Below are 26,324 nucleotides of genomic sequence, written 5' to 3' on the forward strand. Positions count from 1 at the left end.
TAATTACCTAATCAATCCATTTTATTTTCTTTCCTGGTCAGCTTTTCAGCGATGAAAAAGTTAGTCCTGTGAAAAATGACCCATTAGAACCATAAAGTTACAAACTAGTTTTTGAGAACTGGAAATATAAGACAAACAATATCTTTATGTAGAGACAGAGGTTTACAATGCAATATTTTAATACTAGGTTGATGCAAATGTAATTACAGTTTCAGACTGTGACTTTTAAATCATTATAACTAAGCTCAAACACATCTTTATTAATCAAAATAGGAACCATTACAGTCAACACATTTTTGCCAATGAAAAATAAGTTTGTTTATTCCTGTAGTGTAAAAATCTGTACTTCGGGATTCAGTGAACTCTTGGAAAGCATTTTCTGCATCCTGCTGGTTGTGGGAGCACTTTTCCTGCAAAAAGTTGTCAAGATGCGTGAAGTGGTAGTCGGGTTGCCAGAGGTCAGGTGAATATGGTGGATGATACTAAACTTCAGTTTGTTCAACTTTTGAGGCATTGGTTGTGTGACATGCCTCAGGTGTTGTCATGGAGAAGAATTGGGCCCTTTCTGTTGACCAGTACTGGCTGTAGGTGTTGCAGTATTCCGTGCGTCTCATTGATTTGCTGAGCATACTTCTGAGATGTAATGGTTTCACCAGGATTCGGAAAGCTATAATGGATCACACTGGCAGCAAACCACCAAATAGTGACCATGACTTTTTCTTTTGGTGCAAGTTTGGTTTTGGGAAGTGATTTGAAGCTTCTTCTCAGTCCAATCACTGAGCTGGTCTGTTGCCACTTGTCATATAAAATCTACTTTTCGTTGCATGTCAATCCCATCGAGAAATAGTTCATCATTGTTGCACAGAATGAGAGAAGACAACACTTCAAAATGACCATGTTTTTGATTTTTGGCCAGCTCATGTTACACCCACTTACCGAGCTTTTTCACCTTTCCAGTTTGTGTCAAATACCAAATGACCGTAGAATGGTTGACGTTGAGTTCTTCGGCAACTTCTCATGTACTTACAAGAGAATCAGCTCAGTGATTGCTCTCAGTTGGTCGTTGTCAGCTTCCGATGGCCAGCCACTATGCTCCTCATCTTCAAGGCTCTTGTCTCCTTTGCAAAACTTGAACCACCACTGCACTGTGTGTTCATTAGCAAGCAGTTCCTGGGCCAAATACGTTGTTGATGTTACGAGTTGTTTCCGCTGCTTTACGACCCATTTTGAACTCGAATTAAAAAAATCACTCAAATTTGCTTTTTGTCTAACGTCATTTCCCTAGTCTAAAATAAATATAAACAGTAAAAAGTCAATAACAAAAAAGCATAAAGCAAGAAATGCACATTAAAATGATGTATAACGTGACCACATTTATTTAAGAATGCATTCCAATATCAAACAGCAAGTTTCAGCAATGCAACCCTGTAATTACTTTTGTACCAACCTAATAAAAAGGAAAGTTGGAGGATATCTCATCAATAAAAAACTTAAACATTAACATTCAGGCTTGTTGGTTGTCCTGCACAGATAGCAATTTTTTCCTCTATCAATAGTCTGAGCTCTTGAGGAAGGGATGGAATTTCAATATTATTAGCTGTGTTGGCCTTAACAGACTACTGACACATATAGATCAAAGTAATTTTTTATTAAACTTGTTGATTCTGCATGTATTTCATGAGCTTCTTGGGTCCCTGGTTGTTTAGATAGAAAGCTAGACCATCTCACTGATGACATATTCATTTCATCTCTCTCCCTCCTCTTTCCTATTCCCTTTCCATGTAGTGCGTCAAGAGAAAATCCAGCCATGCAGGAGAAGAAAAGGTCAAGCATTTGGCAGTTGTAAGTATCTAAAATCACATGAAGACGTTAGCTAGCAGCACTTTGAGACAAAGAAGATTAGAATCAATCTGTTTTCACAAATGATTTCTTTCTTCTTACTTTCCTTTTTAAATTCAGGGTATATAGCTAAACTGTACTTTTTCTTTTTGGTATGTAGTATGCCAGCTCGGTAAGGCTGTTCTTGAGGACAAAAAATTAGTATTATCGTAAGCTGCATCATGATGGTTGTGCATTTGGTGGCATTGTCTGCTCAATTGAATAGAATAATGGGGAATTATTTTTAGAGTTGATGATTTCCTAGATCCCCATTAAGTAAGTTACTGATTCATTGATTGTGTGATTGTAAGAAAATTTAGAGAGTGAAGATCAGAAATTTAGTGTTTGTGGGGTTTGAGTAGTGTATGTATGTTTGTGCTTTGGACTTGAACTGTGTTTGTGCCAGAAGTACTATGCATTTATTGTGCTTAAAACTTACCCCTTTTTGAGGAATCTGCTATTTAATAGAAATAAGGTTTTGTTTTTGTTTTTCTTTTTGAGTGAATGTGAAAAAATAGTTACTTAAATTGAGGTTAGTAAGGAAATGTATAAGATGTGTGGTAAAATGGTGACATGTGTTCTAGTACTTTATTATTACCATTTTTAGAAGTTGCTTGCTAAGCTTCTCTTCAAACCACACAGCTGTACCTTGCTGTTTAACAACCACTGGCTGGCTAAAGGAACTGTCTTATTTCTTCATTATGAGAAGGTGTCTGTACTCAAGAGCTTCTTCCTTTCATTATGAGAGTTACTAATTAAAGAACAGGGATTTGCCATTCTAGGCAATGGTTTCTCTTTCCTGAATGTCTGAGTTTGGCTGTGAATTATTGCTAAGGCTCCAGTGTGTTACTACAAAAAGTCTTTTTGCTAGTTTCTAACTCATTGCCTTGTATAAACTCTGGAATTTGTGAAGATTGTGGATTGTTCTTAAGCATGCGTGTGACACATACACACACCGCACACACACATTCTCTCTTACTTTCCTTTTAGTTTCAGCCGACTTTTCAGCTCCTCAAGTAACACTGCTAAGAAGCCCGAACCGCCAGTTAATCTGAAGTACAATGCACCAACCTCTCATGTTACACCTTCTGTCAAGAAAAGAAGCAGCACCTTATCTCAACTCCCTGGGGATAAGTCCAGAGCCTTTGATTTCCTTAGTGAAGAGTAAGTATTTTCCAGACTAATGGTTATGCTCTAAATAACAGTTTAGAATATTCTTACCTCTTATCAGATCAGCTGTAAGGGTTTGGATGGACCTATAAAGGGCTTCCCTAGTGGCTCAGAGGATTAAGAATCTGCCTACAATGCAAGAGACCCGAGTTTGTTCCCTGGGTTAGGAAGATACCCTGGAGAAGGGAATGGCTACCCACTCCAGTATTCTTGCCTGGGGAATTCCATGGAAAGAGTAGCCTGGCGGGCTATAGTCCATGGGCTGCAAAGAGTCTGACATGACTGAGCAACTAACACTTTTTGTTGTAAGAGGAAGTTGGCTTCCCATCCTGGGAAAGTTAACCTCTCATGCCTATAAATGAGCATGATAGCCTACCTCAGATGTGTTAGGATTCAATTATATATTATCTGTGAACGGACACAAAGGTAATTTTTTCTTGTTATTTCTATTTTAGCAGAAGAAGGGAGATAAGCTATTGTTATATTCACTTAATTAAAAAAGGAAATTTCTTTTTCTTTTAGAACTGAAGCTAGTTTAGCCTCACGCAGAGAACAAAAGAGAGAACAGTATCGTCAAGTAAAGGCACATGTTCAGAAGGAAGACGGTAGAGTGCAGGCTTTTGGCTGGAGTCTGCCTCAAAAGTACAAACAGGTAATGTTTGCATATGGTGAGAGCGTCTGGTGGGAAATGCAGAGAGAGGAGTAGGCCTGGCATGAAAGATTCTAAACACACATCCCACACCTGCTGGTTTCAAGCAGTGTGCATTTGGCACATGTTTAGAGAAGCATTAAGGATTGTGGTTTTGTTTTCAGGCTGTTTTCTAAAGCCCTACAGTTCAAAAGAAATGTGTCCAAGTTCTGTGAAGAGGGAGAAGGGTCAATATAGGAGGTGGTTGAGTATGGGACTTTGAGATAATGTACTCTGTTTCAATATTGAAGATTTCATTTAAAAGAAAAATAGTATCTATTGTTTGAACATTAAAAGAAGCCTTCCTCATGGAGCCTTTCAAACTGTTAAAACTCAATTCACGTCTTTTAAGAACATATTCCCTACCCCTAAAACACATACACAACACACACAGTCGTACCCACATGTGTGTACTAACAGGGCTGTGAATTCGTGTATTTTTTCTGAGCTCCCTTATTTTCTCTAACTACCACTTGATTTTCTGCTCATTTTTCAAGTAAGAAAGACAAAGTTAACTTGAACTTGACTTCATAGAGTAAATATGTTGCAGCAGTGCTTGCCCGTAAGTTCTATAAGTTCACTTTTGATGAGATTTACCCAGTGTGTCCTTCTCTCCCCTTCCCAATTATTAGATAACCAACGGACAAGGGGAGAATAAGATGAAAAACTTACCTGTGCCTGTCTATCTCAGACCTCTAGATGAAAAAGATACATCGATGAAGGTAAAGTAATCTTGAAATTAAAGGTAATATTACTTTAAGTCTTGATGGATTTTTTTCTAAAAGAGGAGTTTAAATTCTACTTTTGTGGGCAAAGTTACTCATTATGTCATTTTAGACTGAAATAGTTTGAATATTAGAGCCCTCTCTTTGTAATCATTACATCTATTAAGGGAATGTGAAGAGTTCTAAACATTTTTAGAGAGAAAATGACTGAATACCATCTCTTTTTTTAACCCAACAAAGCTGTGGTGTGCTGTTGGAGTCAATTTGTCTGGTGGGAAGACCAGAGATGGTGGTTCTGTTGTTGGAGCAAGTGTATTTTACAAGGATGTTGCTGGTTTGGAAGCAGAAGGCAGTAAACAGCGAAGTGCATCTCAGAATAGCTTGGACAAGTTAGATCAGGAACTTAAGGTGAGTGCTTGCACTGCATTTGCCCCCGTTTCTGAGACTACTTGTTTAGCTCTTTGGTCTCAGACTGACTTCTAGGTCCAGCTGCTAATTGGGGTTACTATGCCCTTGATTACTCCTCATCCCTGCCCTCACTCTTAAGTCAGTTTTACTAGAGTATATTTTATATTCAATAAAGTATACATTCAAAATAAGTACAGTTCAAAGAGTTTTGACAAATGTGTGAACCTGTGTAACAGCTACCACAGTCAAGACAGAGAACACTTTTTGTCACTGATCTGCTTTAGCTACTAGTTTTTCGTCTACTAATTATTGTTGAAAGGTGATTATACTCTCAGCCTTCCAAATAATCTGGAAGTGAACTTGGAATAGTAGTGTCCTTTAGTGTAATAGCACAGCCATGTAAATATGCACACATCTCATTTCAAACATTCATTTTCTTTGCTTTGCCTATGCAGGAACAACAGAAGGAGTTAAAGAATCAAGAAGAATTATCCAGTCTAGTCTGGATCTGTACCAGCACTCATTCAGCTACAAAAGTCATCATTATTGATGCTGTTCAACCAGGCAACATCCTAGACAGTTTCACTGTTTGTAACTCTCATGTTCTGTGTATATCAAGCGTACCAGGTAAGAGTAGTTCCTCTCTCCGCACCATCCACAGCTCCTCACTGGTAGAAACTGATTGGTTGCTGGAGAGACAGTTATGCATCTCTTCAAGTTTGTGAAGGCAAAAAAGAAACTGAGTTCAAATGACAAAGGAGGATATTTTCAGATACTGTGAAAAAAATAAAACAATGGAAATTTGAGAAGGGTGAAAATCAGAGGGCAAGGGGCTATTTAAATGGATTAGTATGGAAAGGCCTTTTAGAATTCCATATTAAATACTATGTGATATTAAAACATTGGTTTAAAAATTAAAGGAAATTCCCTGCCAGTCCAGTGGTGAAGACTTTGTGCTTCCACTGCAGGGGTATGGGTTCAATCCCTGGTTGGGGAACTAAGATCCCACATGGCACCCAGCACAGCTAAAAAAAAAAAAAAAGTTGATGTATAGCTTGAAATATTATTCAGCCATATAAAGGGATGAGACTCTGATACGTTCCATAACACAGATTAACCTTAGAAACAACTCAGATACAAATATTGTATGATTCTCCTTATCTGAGCTGTCTATTCATCTGAGCTGGCAAATTCATAAACAGAATTAAATTAGAGATTCCTGGGGTAAGGGTATGGCAATCAGAGAGTTATTTACTTGGTATAGGTATTCTAAATGGAGTGACAGAAAAATGTTGGATGTAGATACCTGTGATGGCTGCATAATATTGTGAATATAATTAATGCCTCTGAATTATACACTTAAAATGGTTAATATGGCAGACTTTATGTAGTGGCTTAGATCATGAACTCCTTATTGCAAAATTTAGACGTAAAGAAAGTGGGGCAAACCACTAGACCGTTCAGGTATGATATAAATCAAATCCCTTATGATTATACAGTGGAGGTGACAAATGGATTCAAGGGATTAGATCTGATAGAGTGTCAGAAGAACTATGGATGGAGGTTTGTAACATTGTACAGGAGGCAGTGATCAAAACCAAAACCATCCCCAAGAAAAAGAAATGCAAAAAGGCAAAATGGTTGTCTGAGGGGGCCTTACAAATAGCTGAGAAAAGAAGAGATGTGAGAGGCAAAGGAGAAAAGGAAATACACCCATCTGATTGCAGAGTTCCAGAGAATAGCAAGGAGAGATAAGAAAGCCTTTTAAGTGAACAATGCAAAAAAAATAGAGGAGAAAACAATAGAATGGGAAAGACTAGAGATCTCTTCAAGAAAATCAGAGATACCAAGGGAACATTTCATGCAAAGATGGACACAATAAAGGGCAGAAAAATGGTAAGGACCTAACAGAAGCAGAAGATAGGAAGAGGTGGCAGGAATACACAGAAGAACTATACAAAAAAGGTCTTAATGATCCAGATAACCATGATGGTATGATCACTCACCTAGAGCCAGACATCCTGGAATGCAAGTCAAGTGGGCCTTAAGAAGCATTACTCTGAACAAAGTTAGAGGAGGTGATGGAATTCCAGCTGAGCTATTTCAAATCCTAAAAGGTGATGCCGTGAAAGTACTGCACTCAATACGTCAGCAAATCTGGAAAACTCAGCAGTGGCCACAGGACTGGAAAAAGTCAGTTTTCATTCCAATTCCAGAGAAGGGCAATGCCAAAGAATGTTCAAACTACCATACAATCACCCTCATCTCATGTTAGCCAAGTAATGCTCAAAATCCTTCAAGTTATGCTTCAACAGTATGTGAACGGAGAAATTCCAGATGTACAAGCTGCATTTAGAAAAGGCAGAGGAACCAGAAATCAAACTGCCAACATCCATTGGATCATAGAAAAAGCAAGAGAATTCCAGAAAAACATCTACTTCTGCTTCATTGACTATGCTAAAGCCTTTGACTGTGTGAATCACAACAAACTGGAAAATCCTTCAAGAGATGGGAATATCAGACCACCTTACCTGCTTCCTAAAAACCCTGTATGCAAGTCAAGAAGCAACAGTTAGAACCAGACACGGAACCACAGACTGGTTAAAACATGGGCAAGAAGTATGTCAAGGCTGTATATTGTCACCCTGCTTATTTAACTTACGTTCAGAGTATATCATGTGAAATACCAGCTAGATGAAGCTCAAGCTGGAATCAAAATTGTGGGGAGAAATATCGATAACCTTAGGTATGCAGATGACACCATCCTAATGGCAGAAAACGAAAACTAAAGAGCCTTTTGATGAAGGTGAAAGACCAGAGTGAAAAAGCTGGCTTCAAAACTCAACATTCAAGAAACTAAGCTCATGGCATCTGGTCCCATCACTTCATGGCAAATAGGGAAAAAAATGGAAACTGTGACGTCTTACTTTCTTGGACTCCAAAATCACTGTGGACAGTGACTGCAGCCATGAAATTAAAAGACTCCTGCTCCTGGGAAGGAAAGCCATGACAAACCTAGACAGTGTTTTAAAAAGCAGAGCCATCACTTTGCCAACAAAAGTCCATATAGTCAAAGTTGTGGTTTTTCCAGTAGTCATATATGGATGTGAGAGTTGGACCGTAAAAAAGGCTAAGTGCCAAAGAATTGATGCTTTCAAACTGTGGTGTTGGAGAAGACTCTTGAGAGTTCCTTGGACATCAGGGAGATCAAACCAGTCAATCCTAAAGGAAATCAACCCTGAATATTCACTGGTAGAACTGATGCTGAAGCTGAAGCTCCAATACTTTGGCCACTTGATGTAAAGAGCCGACTCATTGGAAAAGACCCTGTTACTGGGAAAGATTGAAGGCAGGAGGAGAAGGGGATGACAAAGTATGAAATGTTTCGGTGGCATCACGGATTCAATGGGCAGGAGTTTGAGCAAACTCTGGGAGTTAGTGAAGGTCAGGGAAGCCTGGTGAGCTGCAGTCATGGGGTAACAAAGAATCAGATACAATGGAGTGACTGAGCAACAATGTATGTATATTTTACTACAATAAAATTTTTTAATGTGATATGGATAAGAATAACTTTCTAAATAAAGAGAACTGAAAAGATTTTTTAAATGTTAAATGCTTAGTTTTTAAGTGTGTTACTAATATCTTAATGCACTATATACATCTAGGCTGTATTAATTTTTAATAGTGGCAGAAATTCATATTTGAAATAGAAATAGTGATAATTAAAAAAATTTTTGCTGACTTGTCAGATAGAATTATATTTTGTTGTTTTTAATCTCATTAGTTGGCTGCTTTAAGAACTCATATTAAGAACAGAAATACATTTCTGACATTTTTTTGGTTTACTTGTGCTTCCAGTAATTATTATTTATTATTATTGCATTTATTTTCTTAATTTTTTAAACTACTTTCTCAGTTAGTGAATTGAGTTTAATTAGTTTAAATAAAATTTATTTACCATCTTGGCAGTGTATTTGCTTAGGTATTTGTCTCACCTTTACTTTTATTTCAAACCTATAGTTGCTTTAATAGAGAAAATGCTACTTATCGAAGTTTACTGAGCTATTTAAAGAAAGTTTATCTTGTACTTCAGGAGCCCGAGAAACAGACTACCCTGCAGGAGAAGAGCTTTCAGAATCCGGACAAGTAGACAAAGCATCTTTATGTGGAAGCATGACAAGCAATAGCTCAGCGGAGACAGATAGCCTGTTGGGAGGCATCACAGTAGTTGGTTGTTCTGCAGAAGGTATAACAGCAGCTGCCACTTCCCCTAATACCAATGAAACTTCTCCAGTGATGGAAAAACCGCCGGGTATGTTTGTCTTCTCTAGACACCATCTGTATAGTTTCTGAGCCTGTCCCAGGTGACTCAGTATGGACTTAACTTAGATTTTAAAGTAACAGGGATGAAAGAGCTTGAAAGAGGATGCTGTGATGATTGTTAAATGAAATCAAGAATCCCCAATTTTATTATATGGAGAAGAGGGTAAGAGTGGAATTCTATAGAGGGGTTTTGGTGGGGGAAGTGATTGGAAGAAAAGCTCAAACTTGGAATGGTTAGCATGCTTTATTTATTTTTTAGAAAAGGAGACAGAAAATAGTGCGATTGATGAAAATGTTCCAACAGCAGAAGAAGCAACTGAAGCTACAGAAGGCAATGCAGGATCAGCTGAAGATACTGTGGATGTCTCCCAGACTGGCGTGTACACAGAGCATGTGTTTACAGATCCTTTGGGGGTTCAGATCCCAGAAGACCTCTCACCGGTGTATCAGTCAAGGTATGAAAATGCGTAAACAACTGAGGAAACCAGAGTGCACATGTAAAGGAACCAAAATGATCTCAAGCAGCCAAAATATTCCTACTAACTGACATTGTTGTGGCAGATTTAGATGTTATTACTTATTCCCACTATGTCTTCATCTGTTACATTGCAGAAGAAAAATCTAGGCATATATTTCCCCTATTTGCTCTCTATTCCTTGCAACTTAAAAAAATCTTGCTTATAAAGTATATTAGTCAAAATCCTTACGAGTCAGTGTGGATTAAAATAATGAGTTATTAACAGAATAGAATACAGTGAGTACAGTTTTTTTTTTTAAAGCCATACCAAATATCTATGGATTTTTAAAAAATTGTACTGTCTTCTATTCTATTAATAACTCATTATTTTAATCCCCACTCCTACACCCACTCTATCCACAAAACTGGCCATTTAAATTTCCCATGTGGGTTTTAATGACCTTTTGAATTTAGATTTCTGGCAAGTATTTTATTAGAAAACAATTTGTTTCAGACTTTTCCTTCAAAACAAAGAGTTGTTTAATTTCCTTTCTTGCTTTCTCTAGACCTTATAGAAAGGTGATAGGGGTATAAAGTCATCTTTTTAAACTTACTGATTCATTTGTCTGTTTTGAATTTGATAGCCCAGTTATGCTTTTTTTTAAACTAAATGTCCTCTGACAGTCCAAAGAAATAAAGTTTGGGGATAGAATAAAAGCATGTTTCAGTTTATTTATTTTAGAACATTGTTTATAATTAACCCTCCTGTGATGTCTCTGTGTGTGTGTGTGTGTAGGTATGTATGTGTAGTTTTAAAACAAACCATCTCTCCTCCTTCTATCCCCACAGAAGAAACTCATAAAATTCAAGATAACTATAAGGGAGAACCTTAACTTTGGTCTGGATATTAACTGCTATATTTCGTTACTGTGTCTTATTTCCCTTTTCTGTGCCTTGAACCTCCTAGTATGTCAGTGTTACTTCTGGTACAATTGCTGCAATATATATATTTATATACCTTTCACTCCTTCCTATTCTCCCTCCCCTCCGCCTCCCATTGCCTTGCCTTGCCTTGCCTAGCTGCCTGTCTGCCTGCCTGCCTTCCCTCCACCCTCCCTCCCTCCCTTTCTCACTGTCTCTGAAATGTTTAATATAATCATCTAACTTTGGCTTTACTGGAATTTATTTTTTTAACAGTACACTAAAATGTAAAAATTATCAATTCCTGAAAACTGTAGCTAAACACAATAAGATTTTTTTTTCCTTTTGTCCCACAGTAATGACTCAGATGCATATAAAGATCAAATATCAGTATTGCCAAATGAACAAGACCTGGTGAGAGAGGAAGCCCAGAAGATGAGTAGCCTTTTACCAACTATGTGGCTTGGAGCTCAAAATGGGTGGTAGGTATCAACTCTTTTTAATATTAGAAATCTTAAGTCTTTCACTTTTGCTTTAGAAGTCTTAAGATAATTAAAATGTGCTACATACAAATACAAACAAAAAGTGCCTATTAAAGTGAAGAATTTTATATACACACAATTTTGAAGTTATATTGCAGCTACCTCATAACTTGTACTTGGACTTGCATTGGTTCTGAGTGGTGAACCGTATGTTTGTCATAGGATGTTCCCTTCGTATAATATTCTTGGGAAAAAAGTTAAGTAAACTTAAAAATCTGGGTGATCTAAAAATAGGAGATCCTGTTGTTCAGGAAATAAAAGGGATTAAAAAAATCTCGGGCTGCAGAAAGGCCCAATTTTAAACATAACTTCTGGGAAAACAAGGACAAATCACAGTCTAAAAGCTTAGGAGCTGATAAACACTATAGGACTTTTCCGCTTTGTAGTAGTGTGAAGAGTCTTACAAACTTGTGCTTTTCCTAAGGTTAAACAAGATCACTAGTGCATCTTTCCCATAAAGGACTAATACTACAAAATGAAGGTTTGACATACATTTCTCTGTGAAGGGTCAGACAAGAAATATATCAGGTTTTGTTGCCTTATGATCTTCATAGCAACTTCTTAACTATGGTGTTGTGGTGCAAAAGCAGCCACTGCATTGACAATACCTAAGTGAACTGGTGTGGATATGTTCTAATAATAATAAAACTTATGAACACTGAATTTCATATAAGTCTTGTATGTCATGAAATACTCTCATTTTGGTTTTTTTTTTTTCCAACCATTTAAAAAATATAAAGACCATTTTTAGCTTGAGACTGTACTAAGACAGGTAGATGGCTGGATTTGGCCTATGGGCCTTAGTTTGCCACTCCCTGATGTAAACCACTCTATTATCAGAAATTTATAGCTCAGTGTAGTAGAAAAGTAAGAAGACTATTTTTTTAAAAGATTGATAGCCAAGGATTCTGAAGTATGTGGTAATCTGAAACCAACCATGCGTTAGTTCTGGCTTTTCCTTCTTTTTATGTTTCTGTTTGCTTAAGCAGCTTATTTCTCTGCCTTAGGCCTATCCTTTCCTTGTTTTGTCCTGAAATTTTTATGTTACTCTTCTTTTCTTTTGAAGAAACTTTGTGTCATTATTAGATATAAGCAACTACTTGATGTGTTCTCTATGCCTTACCAGTCTTGATTTTGTTCTTGCAGTTTGTATGTCCATTCATCTGTAGCCCAGTGGAGGAAATGTCTCCATTCTATTAAACTTAAAGATTCGATTCTCAGTATTGTGTAAGTTTTATTTTAGAAATTCTTCCTTTGAAAAATATGTATTTTGGTATAAACTAGATTCTAAGACTATTAAAGTTAACATGTACTTCATGACTAAATCAGTATCCATGTCTTTTTTAACCCTCTTTATGAATGAGATTAAAACTAGAAAATAAACCAAGTAATTTTAAGTAGAAGAGAAAACTTTCCAGGTTGATTCCTCACTGTTCTGAGAGTTCTTTAGCCTGTTGATGAGAAAACCAATTAAAACCCGTGATATTTGTTTCAGAATATTCTTTACACTTTGTGAATATGCTGATTGGGTGATTGATTTACCAGTCCTTTTCTGTATGTTGACTGTGAAAAGTCAGTTTGTCTCTTAGATCCACAGAGCTGACTCTTTCTACTCAAGGTGTGTGCCTCTGGTCTGTGGACCTTTTGTCTGCAATGAGAGGAGGTTAGAAAGTGAAACAGCTGAGTCACCACACATGCTTCCTATTGAGTCCAGCTGACATTTTCATAACGAGACTTTTCTCAATGAAGAAAAGAATCCGTTCCTTTAGATTCTCCTGTAAGCTCCTCACATCACAGATTGGTCTTCTGAGAACCTCTGAACTAGTTCAGCAGCATGTGGTGTCTTCTGCACTCCCAAATGGAGAGTTCTAAGACCCCCTTTCCTGTTTGCAGACATGTGAAAGGAATTGTGTTGGTGGCCCTGGCTGACGGCACCCTTGCAATCTTTCACAGAGGAGTTGGTGAGTTTCATGAATATGTAACATGTGCACTGATTCGTTGCTTTGCAAGAGCATTTTCAAACATATTGACCTCATATGTTTTAAAGAAATGATATTTCATAGAAGAAAGAATAAAGGTTTAAACTGAATACTAACCATGTATGAAATGAGTAAATATGTGAGTGCTTGACTGGAGGCATACATTAATCATATACCTCAGTGAAAATTTGTTTACCATACTGAGCAAATAGTCCTTATGGTCCTCTTAAATAATGTACAATGGAAGTATTTATTTGTTTTATTTGTTTTCTAGTCATAGACCTAATTTAGTGAGAGTATATGGTTTCTTTTGTCCAGTATTTTAAAAGTAATTTGCATTCACTTACATTTGGAATGTTCTTGAAAAGAATTTTTAATTAGGTAAAGTTTAATCATTTTCTTGTCACATTTTTTATATTCTTCCCCTTTAAAGTAGTGTTTCTACCATCTGCAGACAGAAGGTGTCAGAAAACTGCACTGAGTGAATTTAAGAAATTGAGCATATAATTTCTTGGTACATGTATAGTCCAAAAGTGATATTTCCTTCCTACTAGATTGGTGGATCAGGGAAATATAAAATATAGATCCGATATGAGACTTCGGAAAAGCCTTGCAAAAATTAATTTTTATTTTATTAATTAATTTTTGCAAGGCTTTTCCAAAGTCTCATATCTTTTTGCAGCCTCAAGAAATGTGAGGTAGATGATCCTTAGGTGCCTAGAGATTTTTGGTTAATGACTCCATAACAAAAAGAGAGGCCTCTGTTTTACGTTGTTCAGGGCCTTTATAGACAGTATCTGAGTTTAATCCGCACAGCAACTTATGAAGAAAATTCTATTGTCATCCTCATTTTGTAGCTGAGGAAACTGAGGCACAGTAGTTACTTGTTCCTGGTCACTCAACTAGTGAGTAGGAGAACCTAGAAAAATGGAATAATAAATGTTTTGGTAGACTGAATTGAAAACTGAGCAAGACAGAATACATTAAATAAGGATAAATGTAAAGTCCTGCATTTGGGTTCCAAAGAGTAGATGGAGATTTGTGTGAAGAGTGACAGTTACCTAAAGGGTGACATTAAACTCAGTACAAGTTAGTTAACATGCTAACCCTCATAGAAATTAGTGTCCAGAGCAGGGCTGGTGATCCTGCTCCACTCTGGTAGAAAGATAGCATGAAATGGATCTGGACAAAATGGAGTTGGGATGAAAGTTCCATAAACGAATGTGTCCAAAACACGAAGACAGGGCAGTAGCAATGAAGTGAGACTTATTCTGTGAGATTTATTCTGTGTTTCCATTAGGCAAAACTATAGATGAAAGAGTGATTATGTACAAGAAGGCAGACTTTAGCTGAGTGTGGGGAATACTTTAAGATAATTACAGTTTTCTTAAAATGAAACAGCTGCTTTGTGAGGAAGTATGTTTTCCTTCACTGAAATTATCAAGCAAAGCAAGCTTACGTGGTTGGTCCTCATTTGTAATGAATTTCTTGTCATCACTAAAGTTATGCATAATTCCTAAAGCCTTAGCAGTGAGTTGCCCTTGACTTCTATCTAAGAAGATACATCAAAAATGCAAGTGAGCCAGAGCGATATTACGCCCCAAATAACCTTAAATTCATTCTAATACTTAAAATACTTTTGTAAACAGGTAACTTAAAAATAACTTATCACATCACCTCTGTTGAGAGCAAGGGGGTCCAGGTAATGGGTGGCAGGTTGGACCATATGATCTTTGAGGTCTCATCCAACTCTGTTTGATTTATATCTGATTTACAGATTTAATTTATAGATTAATGTCTGTAATATATACACTGTGTATATATATATATATCTGTAATATATACAGCTTGCCTGGGATTAATATCTGTAAATATACACTGAAATACATGATATTTGGTGATACTTCATTAATAAATTTAATTACACACCCAAATAAAATATTTCTTGAGTTAAAATTGAGTAAAAGATGGTATACATAAACTAATAATCTACTTCTTATTTTAAAGATGGACAGTGGGATTTGTCAAACTATCACCTGTTAGATCTTGGACGACCTCACCATTCCATCCGATGCATGACTGTGGTACATGACAAAGTTTGGTGTGGCTATAGGAACAAAATTTATGTGGTTCAGCCAAAGGCCATGAAAATAGAGGTAAGTTAACCCATGTTTTCTGTACTTACTGAATTTATATTACCTGAAATCCCTAAGATTCAATTATTTTCAGCATTTTTAGAAATTGTTTTCTGAATCTGTATTTTGAGGTACTTCAGTGATATACTGGATGAATTCTCAGCTTTCTATGATACTTTATCTCTCTTGCTGCTTTTGGCTATGAGTATGGGAAGTGATTTTTTTTAAAGGAAGGAAGATTCACACATGAATGTCTAAATGCATGTCTGAGTATCTGCAGACCCATACGTGTACTGCTTGAATACGTGGTTCTTGAAATGTTCAGCATGTGGAGGTGGTTTGGGAGGAGAGCTCTCAAGTCTCCCCCACTACTCAGTGTGTGTTCAAGTCCATATGTATGTCACAGGCTGAGGAATAATACTGCAGTGGGAATTCGCTGTGAAATAAAAACCTCTTAGCATTGTTGTCTTTAAAAAGTTTTGCCACAATATATAAATTTATTCTAATTGTTTAAAGAAAGAAAATAGTAGGAAATTTTTAAGGTGGAAGTTCTCCATTTGTCCCAAATCCTGTTTACAAACCTAGAAGTTCCATTTGGTGTTTATTTTTTAGGTATATTCTTTACATGCAGGTATATGCTTACATATATAGCACAGTAGGTTCATTTTTGTTTAACTATAAATAGGATCTTATTTGGGGTCTTGCTCTGGAGCAGTGCAAAATCCTGAGGTCCAGTTCCGTCTTTTTGTTGAATGCTGTTACATAGAATGAATGTGTCAAGATTGCTTTCATAAGTTGATAGTCTACACAACATCCTTTAGCTCTTTTTTCTTTTTTTTTGCAGTATGGGATAATAGCAGTTGTGTATATAAGAGTAAACAATACTTAGGCTCCTCTTTTATTAGGTGGTCTGTCAGATTATTGTGCAAATTAGCACAGCTTTTAAGCACTAACTCCTAGATAACTAAAGTAACATTGTGATTGAACAATCTGTTCTAGAAATCATTTGATGCACACCCCAGGAAGGAGAGCCAAGTGCGGCAGCTTGCCTGGGTGGGTGATGGCGTGTGGGTCTCCATCCGTTTGGATTCCACACTCCGCCTCTATCACGCACACACTTACCAGCATCTGCAGGATGTGGACATTGAGCCTTATGTGAGCAAAATGCTAGGTAAGCATCCAAAGCATTTTATCTTTGTCAGTCAAAGAAAATGGTTTATTTTTAAATGATTTCAAATGCTGAGTAGAACCAATGAGTAAGTTGCCTCAGGAATAGTGATCCCTTATCACTGAAACTGTTGGCAAATGATCCATCTACCCTGTGATTCTTGACAAAAACTTAAGATCATTTTTGACTCTTCCTTTTTTGTTCCCCACATCTAATCCATCAGCAGAACTGTCGAGTCTTCCCCCCAGAATATCTTAAACCAGTAATACCTTTTTTTGGCCCCACCACAAGACTTTTGGGATCTTAGTTCCCCAGCCTGGGATTGAACCCATGGCCCACAGTGAAATTGCCAAGGCCTAACCACCGAACCACTAGGGAATTCCCTTAAATGAGTTACATCTTTGTCTCTACCACTATTCCCATAGGCCAGGTCACTATCTTTTCCTCCTCAGATGACCAGCAGCCTCTGATCTTCCTGTCTCTAGTCCAGTCAGTTTTCTACGTAGTAACCAGTGTGCACACATCACCATGACATACCTCCATTTATGTAATGCCAGCCGTGCAGAATATTCTTGTCTGTAGGTGAGATTTTTTTTTGTGAGATTATTAGAAGAACTTAAATGGTATGGACAGCTCTCCTTGCTCTCTCTGGTCTATCCACACTGACCTAAATTCAGCAGGTTCCTTTCCATTTCAAAGCCTTCACATGGTGCTATATCTTCTGTCTGAGAAGTTTTTCTTAGTCCCTGTTTATTTGGCTTTCAGGTCATGTCTTATAGGTCACATCCATAAAAGACCTTTCCTCATCTTTATTTCCAGCTTTATTTAGGCCCTCTTATACTTTTTATTCATGGACTTATCATTACTGTGATTGTACCAGTATCATCATACTGTCTCTCCCCCTGCAGAACTAAAGCCCCATGAAAAGGGGGCTTTAGACTATCTCTGCTTATTCCTTGCAGTATCCTTAGCACCAAATCCAGTGCTGTTAGGAACATCATAGATGATTTCTTTATGAAGGGAGGTTGAACTACATCAGTGGTTTTTAACTTTTTTTAGAATCATTGCCCTCAGGAAACCTGATGATTGCTGTGTGCCCTCTTCCTAGAATCACACATACATAAACATAGACACAAACCAATTTCAGGAATATACTTTGATCATAGCTTAAAGATCTCTAGCTTAGACTATTCAAGATTCCTTCAGACACTGCAATTCTATGGTCATACTCTCATTTCTAGTAAGTAGAACTTATGACTAAATGTTGTTTGTCTTAAATGTATTAATATTACCTGTTTAATAATTTTGCTTCTCAAATCCCTGAAAATAAGATCAGTTTAAAATTTCCTTGAAATTAAAAAGTGCATTAATTCTCCCTAAATTGCACGCATATGGTACCCTAAAATTTCTAAGTTACTTTAGACCCAAATATATAAAAAGCAAAGAGTATAGGTTTTGTTAGCAAAGATTTCTTAACCTATGCAAAGAAATTTAAGGCAAGCAAGAACTCTGTCAGCTTATAAAACGGAAGAACATTTAATTTCCCCAATCTAGTAAACTGTTTTTGTTGAGCTTTTTTTTGGTTTTGTTTTGTGTTCTGGTTTATTTGGCTTGGTTTTGCAGGTCCTTAAGTAAATTCTGCATCATATTTCCTAATCCACATCATCTTCCTTCTGAATGATGATATAATGCTAGCCACTTTTAGAGTTTTCTTTTTCTATTAGCCATGAATTATCAGATGATATTGATTGATAGATGATAGCCATGAATTGTCAGATGAATTGATAGATAATAAAGTCAAATGAGAGTTGATCTTGATTGATGTGACTTCTGGAAATATCCAACCAGCTCTGGTCACAGTCCTCTCTATTATATTAGTCCAGCTGCTCTGAGGGACTTGGAACCTAAAACATCATCTGCTCTGTCTTTTCAATAAAATGTTTTCCCTCCTTCCATACAGGTACTGGAAAACTGGGCTTCTCTTTTGTGAGGATCACAGCGCTTATGGTGTCTTGTAATCGTTTGTGGGTGGGAACAGGAAATGGTGTCATTATCTCCATCCCATTGACAGAAAGTAAGTACATTTTTAGGGAACTGTCACAGAAGAGTTGTGGGGAGTAGCCTTGTCTGAAATCCAAGTGGAAGGAATTGAGCTAAATAATAGAACTAAATTGGCAAACCTGTGGTAATTCAGAAAGTCAAGCTGATGGCAGAGATCTAACTATTGTTCCTTCACTCTTTCTGTGAAACTTACAAACTCTAGCAAATGTATCAGGACTAATATTTACAGTTAAAAGTTTTTCATTTTGATAAACTGTTTTTCTCACTTTGGGAATCACAGTCCTATTTCCTTAAATAATAGTCATAGTCCGTTTTTCTTTCAACCTTATTATATATGCTAGTATCTAGAAACATTTCCTAACTACCTAATATCCTAGTTTTTCATACTGTTGTAGCAGTTAGTTTAGAATATCCCATTTAGCTTATGAGTTGTGGGAGACATTCTTCCTTAGGACGTCATCAAACACTGACTTTAAGATAAGCTATCTTGTATTTGAAAAGAATGTGAACAAAATGTACTTCGTATGTTTTTCATACTGTGTTCCATTACATTGATCACTCATTATATAAGTGATTTTGTGTTGCAGAATTCATGGGCAGGATTTGAGAAAATTGCCATAAAGTAATTTAATAAACACATCAGAATTTAAAACAATTTGAAAATACTACCATAAAATAACGTAGTAAACACACCAGAATTTTTAGGAGAAAGGAGGAAGACTGAATGATGTTACATTTTGAGCCTTTAAAGAACCTAAACTTTTTTTTTTCTCCCCGACACTGCGTGGCTTGCAGGATCTTAGTTCCCCAGCTAGAGTTAGAGCCTGGGTCCTCAGCAGTGGAAGCATGGAACCCTAACCATTGGACTGCCAGGGAACTCCCGAAAGAACCTAAATTTTTAGTCCCAGCTGTATTTTCTTTGCCATTTTTTAAGTCTAATCGCTCTCTGTACGTGGGGGCCTCCGCTGGATCTTCGTCGCAGCCTGCGGGCTTTTCCAGCTGCGACAAACTGCTCTGCAGTTGCAGCGCTCGGGCTTCTCGCTGCAGGGACTCCTCTTGCGGCAGAGCGCGGGCTTTAGAGTGTCCGGCTTCAGTAGTTCCAGGAATGGGCTCCGTAATTGTGGCACAGGGCTTAGTTGCCCCATGGCATGTGGAGTCTTCTCAACTTGGAATCAAACCCATGTTCCCTGCATTGGCAGGCATATTCTTAACCAGTGGACCACCAGGGGAGTCCCCCCCTCCTTTTTTTTTTAAATTAAAAAAACTGGGGCTGTGCGAGGTCTTTATTGCAACATGCAGGCTTCTTTAGTTGCCCCACAGAATGTGGGATCTTAGTTCCCTAACCAAAGATTGAACCTGTGTCCCCTGCATTGAAAGGCAGATTCTTAACCACTGGACAGCTATTTATAAATCTACGTGTTTAGACCACTTCTTATATCTTAAGAGATTCTAGGATCCCCAGAGTTCATTTCAGTTCTTTATAGATGCGAGTTCCATTTTGGCATAGTCATTTGCACAGGATTTCTTCAAGAAAAGAGGAGAATATTTGCAATTAGGAAATGCTCTCTAGTAAGTTCTTATTCATTAAAATTGCTTTATAATTAAGAAAAGCAAAATCATAGTAAATAAAATTGTCCTTTTTGAGCAGCGATGTTCTTCAGAGGCTTTGGTAAGAACTTTGTATGTTTCTTGGTATTATACCAAGTTGGATTTTGTTTATTTAATTAGGAGCTTTGAGCTCCTGAGTTGCCAGATAGAATATGCGAAGAGTGGCAGCTCGTAGTAACCCTTCTCCTCCCTGTCATGCGCCTCTCCATGTCCCCTTTCCTCCTTTCTCACTTTAGCCGTAATCCTCCACCAGGGACGCTTACTGGGGCTGAGGGGTAAGTTCAGATCCTGAGCCACACTCTTCTTCCTGGCTTCTCGTGGCCGCGTGAGGCCTTTCTCACGTCTCTAGATACCCTCTTGAATGTTCCTAAATGTCATCCACTTGCAGTCACTGCATTGCAGCAGGTGTTCTTTTGTTTTTTAATATTTGTTACATGGCCACCAAACTACTGCTCAGCAGCTTAGTCTATTTATCATCTTTTGTTGCAGCTGAAATTTCTGTCAGACTTTGTTTTCCCTCCAATAAAAACACAAACCTCTCTGAAAACTGTCATTAATCTACATTGTTTACTCTTGTTACCAATCATGTTTCTTTCATTCACTTACTGGCACATGGAATGGGGTGTTTTGTGAGTCTGGTCATTCTAAAATAATTTAACCAACCATCAGTCTGGTGTAAATAAAAGCTATTTTATTGTACTAGATGGATCCTTTTAAGCTCAGCTTTTTACTATCACACAAGGGAAATATACTTAGCACAGGGAGAAAAATGAAAAGATAAAGTATAAAAATTCTGCTTAAAAGTATACCTGTTTACTTTAAGCTATATAACTGGTTAGTTGTCTAAAATGAGGATTAAAAAACAAAAGGATATACCTGAGAAAGCCGTTTTAACTAAAATGATTTTTTAATTAATAGATGTGTTTAGAAAGTAAACTTAGTGCTAGACTGGCAAAATCCCCTACTCCATTTTACTAAGATACTTAAAAATAACTAGCATGCTATATATCTCTTTTTTTTCCAGCTTTGTCTTGAATTGGTATTGCTGCTCTTGTTTTATCTCAACTGGCTGTAGCTTTTAGATAATATAAGGATTAACCAGTAACCTCTTGCATCATTACTATTTTCTAGGGGAAAATATTTGGTGTTTGGTTTTTCTGTTGCAGCGAATAAAACATCAGGAGCATCGGGAAATCGTCCTGGAAGTGTCATTCGAGTATATGGTGATGAGAACAGTGATAAAGTGACACCAGGGACATTCATACCCTATTGTTCAATGGCACACGCTCAGCTTTGCTTCCATGGGCACAGGGATGCTGTGAAATTTTTTGTGGCAGTCCCAGGTGAGTTAGAGTATTCTGTTGAGAAACTGCATGTCCAGTTGACTGTTGAACAATGTGCATTTGAACTGCATGGGTTTATTTATACAGATTCCTTTCAGTAGTGAACACCACAGTACTGTATCATTCCATGGCTGGTTGAATCTTTGGATACAGATTGTGGTCATGTAAGAACCGTGAATATGGAAGGCTGACTATTAATTTTACTCAGATTTTTGACTCCACAGAGAGTCAGTGCCCCAACTCCTGCATGGTTCAAGGACCAACTATAATTGTCTGTCCCTCTATCCAGTCTAATACTAAGTACTGGAATTACAGATAATTCCAGCATAATCCTTGAAATGGTCAATAATGGAAATATGAATACAGTGCTATAGAGATACTTGATAGAAGCTATTTTAGAATCTCTCTTCCACCCCAAAAACAAACTTGATTTTATTTAAGAGATTTCTTTCACTTTTGAAAAGCAGTACTATTGTTTTGTCACTGCAGAATACCAAGAGTAGTTTTGGCCTCATAAAGGAGATTTCTAAGAAGCCCTGTCATCAAGGCTCTATTTAGTAAGAGATGGAAAATGTGCTCTAATATCTTTATCAGTGTTGTGGCAAAGAACAGAAGTAGTCTGGGGGTCTGGGCCTTTGCCACTTGGTTGGTGTGTCAAGCAAGTTGCTTAACCTCTGATACTCATTTCTTTATTTCCTGAGTGGGTGTGATTAATAGCTGTTCAGTCAACCTCATTTGTTGTAAAGATTAATGAAAGGGCTTTGGAACTATAAAGCGCCATCCAGATGAAGAGTGGCAGTTATGATGTCCAATGGGAAATGTCCCTTGAGAATAGTAAATGATGTTACTGATCATCTGTAAGCAGGACCTGTGTTTGGATATTTTTTCCCCCCGTACGACGCAAGTTTAGGAGTTAGACAAAGTTTAAATCTGGCTGTGCCACAGCAACTATGTGATGTTGGACATGGTGTTATCTCAGTGTATTAGTCAGGGTTCTGCAGAGGAACAGAACCAAAAGGGTGTGGGGTAGGGAGGGAAAGAGGAAGAAAAAGGAGGAGGCTGTGGGGAGAGAGATTGATTTAATTTAAGGAGTTGGTTCATGTGATTTTGGGGGCAGGTAAGACTGAAATCTGCAGGGCTGGCTGAAGACCTAGGAAAGAGGTAAATGTTTGCAGTTTAAGTCTAAAGGAGACAGAATTCCCTTCTCCTTGGGAGACATATCTTTTTCTCTTAAGGCCATCAAGTGATTGACCCACCCACATCTGGTAATTGATCTGCTCTACTCAAAAGTCCACTGATTTAAGTGTTCATTATATCTAAAAAATACCTTCATAGTATCTACGCTGGAGTTTGACCAAAATGTATGGAGCCGAGCCAAGCTGACAACATAAGATGAGCCACCATACTTTTTCCTGAGGATGGTCCAAAGATTAAATGATTAAGTGTACCTAGTTGGCACATGGTACCCTAACCAGTTATTCAGTATTCTTAACAACATGCTAATGAGCTTCCTGAAGTGTATGTGTAATATTTTTGTATAGTTATTTCCTCAAAATAAACTTTAAGAAGTGGTATTGCTGGTTACAGGCTTTTCTTGCTTTAAAGAAAAAAATGCCATAGAGACTCATTTGAGTCTCCTTTATATTCTTCTAATCTTACTCCCTTCCCTCTTTTCTGTTCATCTATAACCACTATCCTGAAGTTGACATGTATCCTTCTGCCCGTGTTTTTGTATTTTTACCACATTGGGACATATCTATAAATAATATATAGTATTTTTTATATTTTTGAACTTAAGTCTTATGTTGCACATATATTATTCTACAACTTGCTTCTCATTTTTGAGATTTGTTAATATTTATACATAAAAATCTAGTTCATTAAAACTATCCTGTCCAAGTCCAACATAAAGTAATTTTTTATAAAGTGTATCATATGTCCTGGTAGCACCTCGAGGGATGGTCTGTGTAGTTTGACCAAAAGATACCAGATCTGTCAAGAAATTACTCCATGCTCATAGAGATTAGAGTGTGAATAATATTTCAAGATTTCTGTCATTTCATACTTAAAGATTCTATCTTAAAATGTAAATGTTAGAATTATATATTAACCAGTCATTTTATTTGCATCATCTAAATTTAAAATAATATGTACTATTTTTAAATATGAGAAAACCTTTGGATTTGAGTTTTCACATGGTGGCTCAGATGGTAAAGAATCTCCCTGCGATGCAGGAGACATGAGTTCAATCCCTGGGTTAGGAAGATCCCCTGGAGGAGGGAATGGCTACCCACTCCAGTATTCCTGCCTGGAGAATCCCATGGACATAGGAGCCTGGCGGGCTACAGTACATGGGGTTGCAAAGAGTCAGACACAACTGAGCAGCTAATAACTTAACTTACGGATTTGAAATTAAATCAGATATTAATTATGAATATCCACATTCTTAAAGCTTAAGTTGAAGACTTTTCCCAATCTCTTATGTAAACGCATATGTACCCTCCCAGAGGAGAGATGTTTTCACAGTGAAAAGATGTAGGTTATAATAGTCTGAAGCAGACAGCTAAGACTAGCTAAGCAATATACAGTTCTCATACTGGATTCTGGACGTGTTTGTGCTTTGGGACAAAATAGCTTTACTTTAATTTCAAATTGGGCTTTCATGGCCTTATAGATGTTTTCTCGTCATGCAGAGGCTTTTATTAGAATGTACTTATTATGTTGTTCAGTTTTCTGAAAATACTCAGGAGAAAATTAGTCTCTCCCACTCTAATCCTTGATAAATAATATTTGCTTGCATTCTTCTATAAATAGGTCAAGTCATCAGCCCACAAAGTGGCAGCAGTGGTACAGATGTGACAGTTGACAAAGCAGGACCATCTGCACAGGAGCCTGGCATCCAGACACCCTTGAAGTCTGTGCTTGTCATTAGTGGAGGAGAGGGCTACATTGACTTCCGAATGGGTAGGTCATGGGTTCTGTGGGCTCCGTTTCTCCTGTTCTGTGATGTGGATTTTCACTCACGTAAACAAGGAACTCAGATACGTGATTTCTAAGGTTTTCTTTGAACCCTTTACTTGGATTTTATATTTCTTTCTTTTTTTTGCTACTTTCATAATTTTTTTTCTTTTTATACCAAGATGTGTTTGTTTGAAGGAGCATTAGGAAATTAGCAGGGTTTGGTAGTATATTGAAGTGTATATGAAGAGCTTATGGAATCAGAAGGCCTTAGGGAAATCATTCAATCTCCCAGAACCTTAGTTTCCTCACCTGCAAAGTGGAGAAATAACAGTATCTCATAAAGGGTTGTTTATAATCCAATTCATTTCATTTGTTTGTTCTCTCATCTTTTAAACATTAATTATCTGCTATGTGCATGACATACAAAAACAAAGTCTCCCTCCAGTGAATTACAGAACACGTCAATAAATTACAGTGTTACCGATGCTCTGATAGAGACTAGTCAGTTCTTTCTAGGAGCAGGGGAAGAGGGAAGTCAAGAAATGATGCTTGAGATGACTCAGCACTGAAGGACGTGAGTCTGAAGAATTGAGTTGGGGATGATATGGGGAAGGCTGGGGAGATTGGCATGTCAAGGTAAGAGAGAGCTTGAAATGTGAAACTGCCTTAATTAAAGAAAAATTATTTTTAAATGACTGGAGCATGGAGTAGAAGCAGATATAGATCTGACCACTGATCAATCCAGAAAGGGAAGGGAGGGTCTGGATTGTGAAAGGCCTTTATATATCTAATTAAGGAGTTTGTACTTTAAAGCAAAGGAAAATTATTGGAGAACTTTAGAGGAGCAATATGATTATGTTTGGGTATAAATGGACTGGAGATATAAGGCTAGAGGTAGGAAAATGGGTCAGGAAAAAACAAGTGACTGAGGTAGCAACAGTAGGAGCAGACGAGCACTGTGATGGGGAATTGGTAGCTAACGGTGTGAAGAAAGAGGGAGTGATCTCTTCACTTAGCAGTAAGGACGCTTAGAACAAAAGCAGCAGGTCTGGCGGAGGGAGAGGAATGAGGACAGGTGCTGGACATGTTGACCTTGGAGCACATGGAAGTTTGTACTAGACACGGAGTTGTCTAGATGGAAGAAGTCCATGGGGGCTTTTAGATATAAGAGTTTTATATCTCAGGAGGAAGGAATATGGGGACTCTTGGCATACAGTGGTGCTAAAAATCACAGGGGTTGATTAGTTCACCCAAGAATATGTAAGGGCCAGAAGAAAAGATTCTAAGATAGAACCCTGTTTTAATACTCCACTTAAAGAATCAGTAGAGTTTATGAAGGAATCTAAGAAGAAATGGCCAGAGAAGTTTAAAAGAAAATACAGAGAATTGATGGTTGTGAAAGTGTTGTGCTTTGTAAGCTATAAAGCACTGATATATATTTATTTGCTATAAAGAAACCCTTTGGACTGGCCTAAAATCACAGTGATTGAAAAAGTTTCTAAACATAAGGCTTTAGGGAATACAATGTTGTAGACTGGTGACAAATACTTGTTATAAATTCTGTTAAAAAAAAAAAAGGAATATAAAATTTAAGGTCACATTAGGACTTCCCTTGTGGTCCAGTGGCTAAGAATCCAGCTTGCAATGCTGGGGATGTGGGTTCAGTCCCTGGTGGGAGAAGTAAGATCCCACATGCTAAGGAACAGCTACTGAACCTGTGAGCCACAGCTGGAGAGTTAATGTAAAAGGCTTATTGACACATTTTAAAGGCAGGATTTTTAATGTTATGTTTAGGAACAGTGGTGTCAGTAGGAATGGAGAATACCTTTATAGAGATGGGCTTCATTTGGCTGGGTGGTTTTTAGAACTTTTTCTTCCATTGCAACATGGTAGTTGGAATGTAAAAATTGCTTAACTATGTTGGTCAATATCTCTAGGCAGTCCCGCCTGAAAAGCA

General features: G+C 37.4%; 1 protein-coding gene across 8 annotated transcripts in view; it reads left to right on the forward strand.

Annotated features, from left to right (window-relative positions):
• Positions 1 to 26,324, forward strand: part of SPAG9 (sperm associated antigen 9) — a 156,742-nt gene that overhangs the window by 126,079 nt on the left and 4,339 nt on the right. For 4 of the 8 annotated variants that reach the window (XM_018064845.1, XM_018064847.1, XM_018064850.1 and 1 more), the window contains 17 exons: positions 1,786 to 1,842; positions 2,869 to 3,042; positions 3,571 to 3,700; positions 4,369 to 4,458; positions 4,702 to 4,869; positions 5,325 to 5,496; positions 8,963 to 9,181; positions 9,452 to 9,647; positions 10,927 to 11,052; positions 12,259 to 12,339; positions 13,006 to 13,073; positions 15,099 to 15,247; positions 16,226 to 16,397; positions 18,355 to 18,468; positions 20,300 to 20,338; positions 21,230 to 21,406; positions 24,221 to 24,370. In XM_018064845.1, the coding sequence (XP_017920334.1) occupies positions 1,786 to 1,842; positions 2,869 to 3,042; positions 3,571 to 3,700; positions 4,369 to 4,458; positions 4,702 to 4,869; positions 5,325 to 5,496; positions 8,963 to 9,181; positions 9,452 to 9,647; positions 10,927 to 11,052; positions 12,259 to 12,339; positions 13,006 to 13,073; positions 15,099 to 15,247; positions 16,226 to 16,397; positions 18,355 to 18,468; positions 20,300 to 20,338; positions 21,230 to 21,406; positions 24,221 to 24,370 (2,282 nt within the window). The remainder of the gene's footprint in view (positions 1 to 1,785; positions 1,843 to 2,868; positions 3,043 to 3,570; positions 3,701 to 4,368; positions 4,459 to 4,701; positions 4,870 to 5,324; positions 5,497 to 8,962; positions 9,182 to 9,451; positions 9,648 to 10,926; positions 11,053 to 12,258; positions 12,340 to 13,005; positions 13,074 to 15,098; positions 15,248 to 16,225; positions 16,398 to 18,354; positions 18,469 to 20,299; positions 20,339 to 21,229; positions 21,407 to 24,220; positions 24,371 to 26,324) is intronic. The other 4 variants (XM_018064846.1, XM_018064849.1, XM_018064853.1 and 1 more) reach the window with 2 other exon arrangements.

Source organism: Capra hircus, chromosome 19, assembly GCF_001704415.2.
Source record: "Capra hircus breed San Clemente chromosome 19, ASM170441v1, whole genome shotgun sequence".
NCBI lineage: Eukaryota > Metazoa > Chordata > Mammalia > Artiodactyla > Bovidae > Capra > Capra hircus.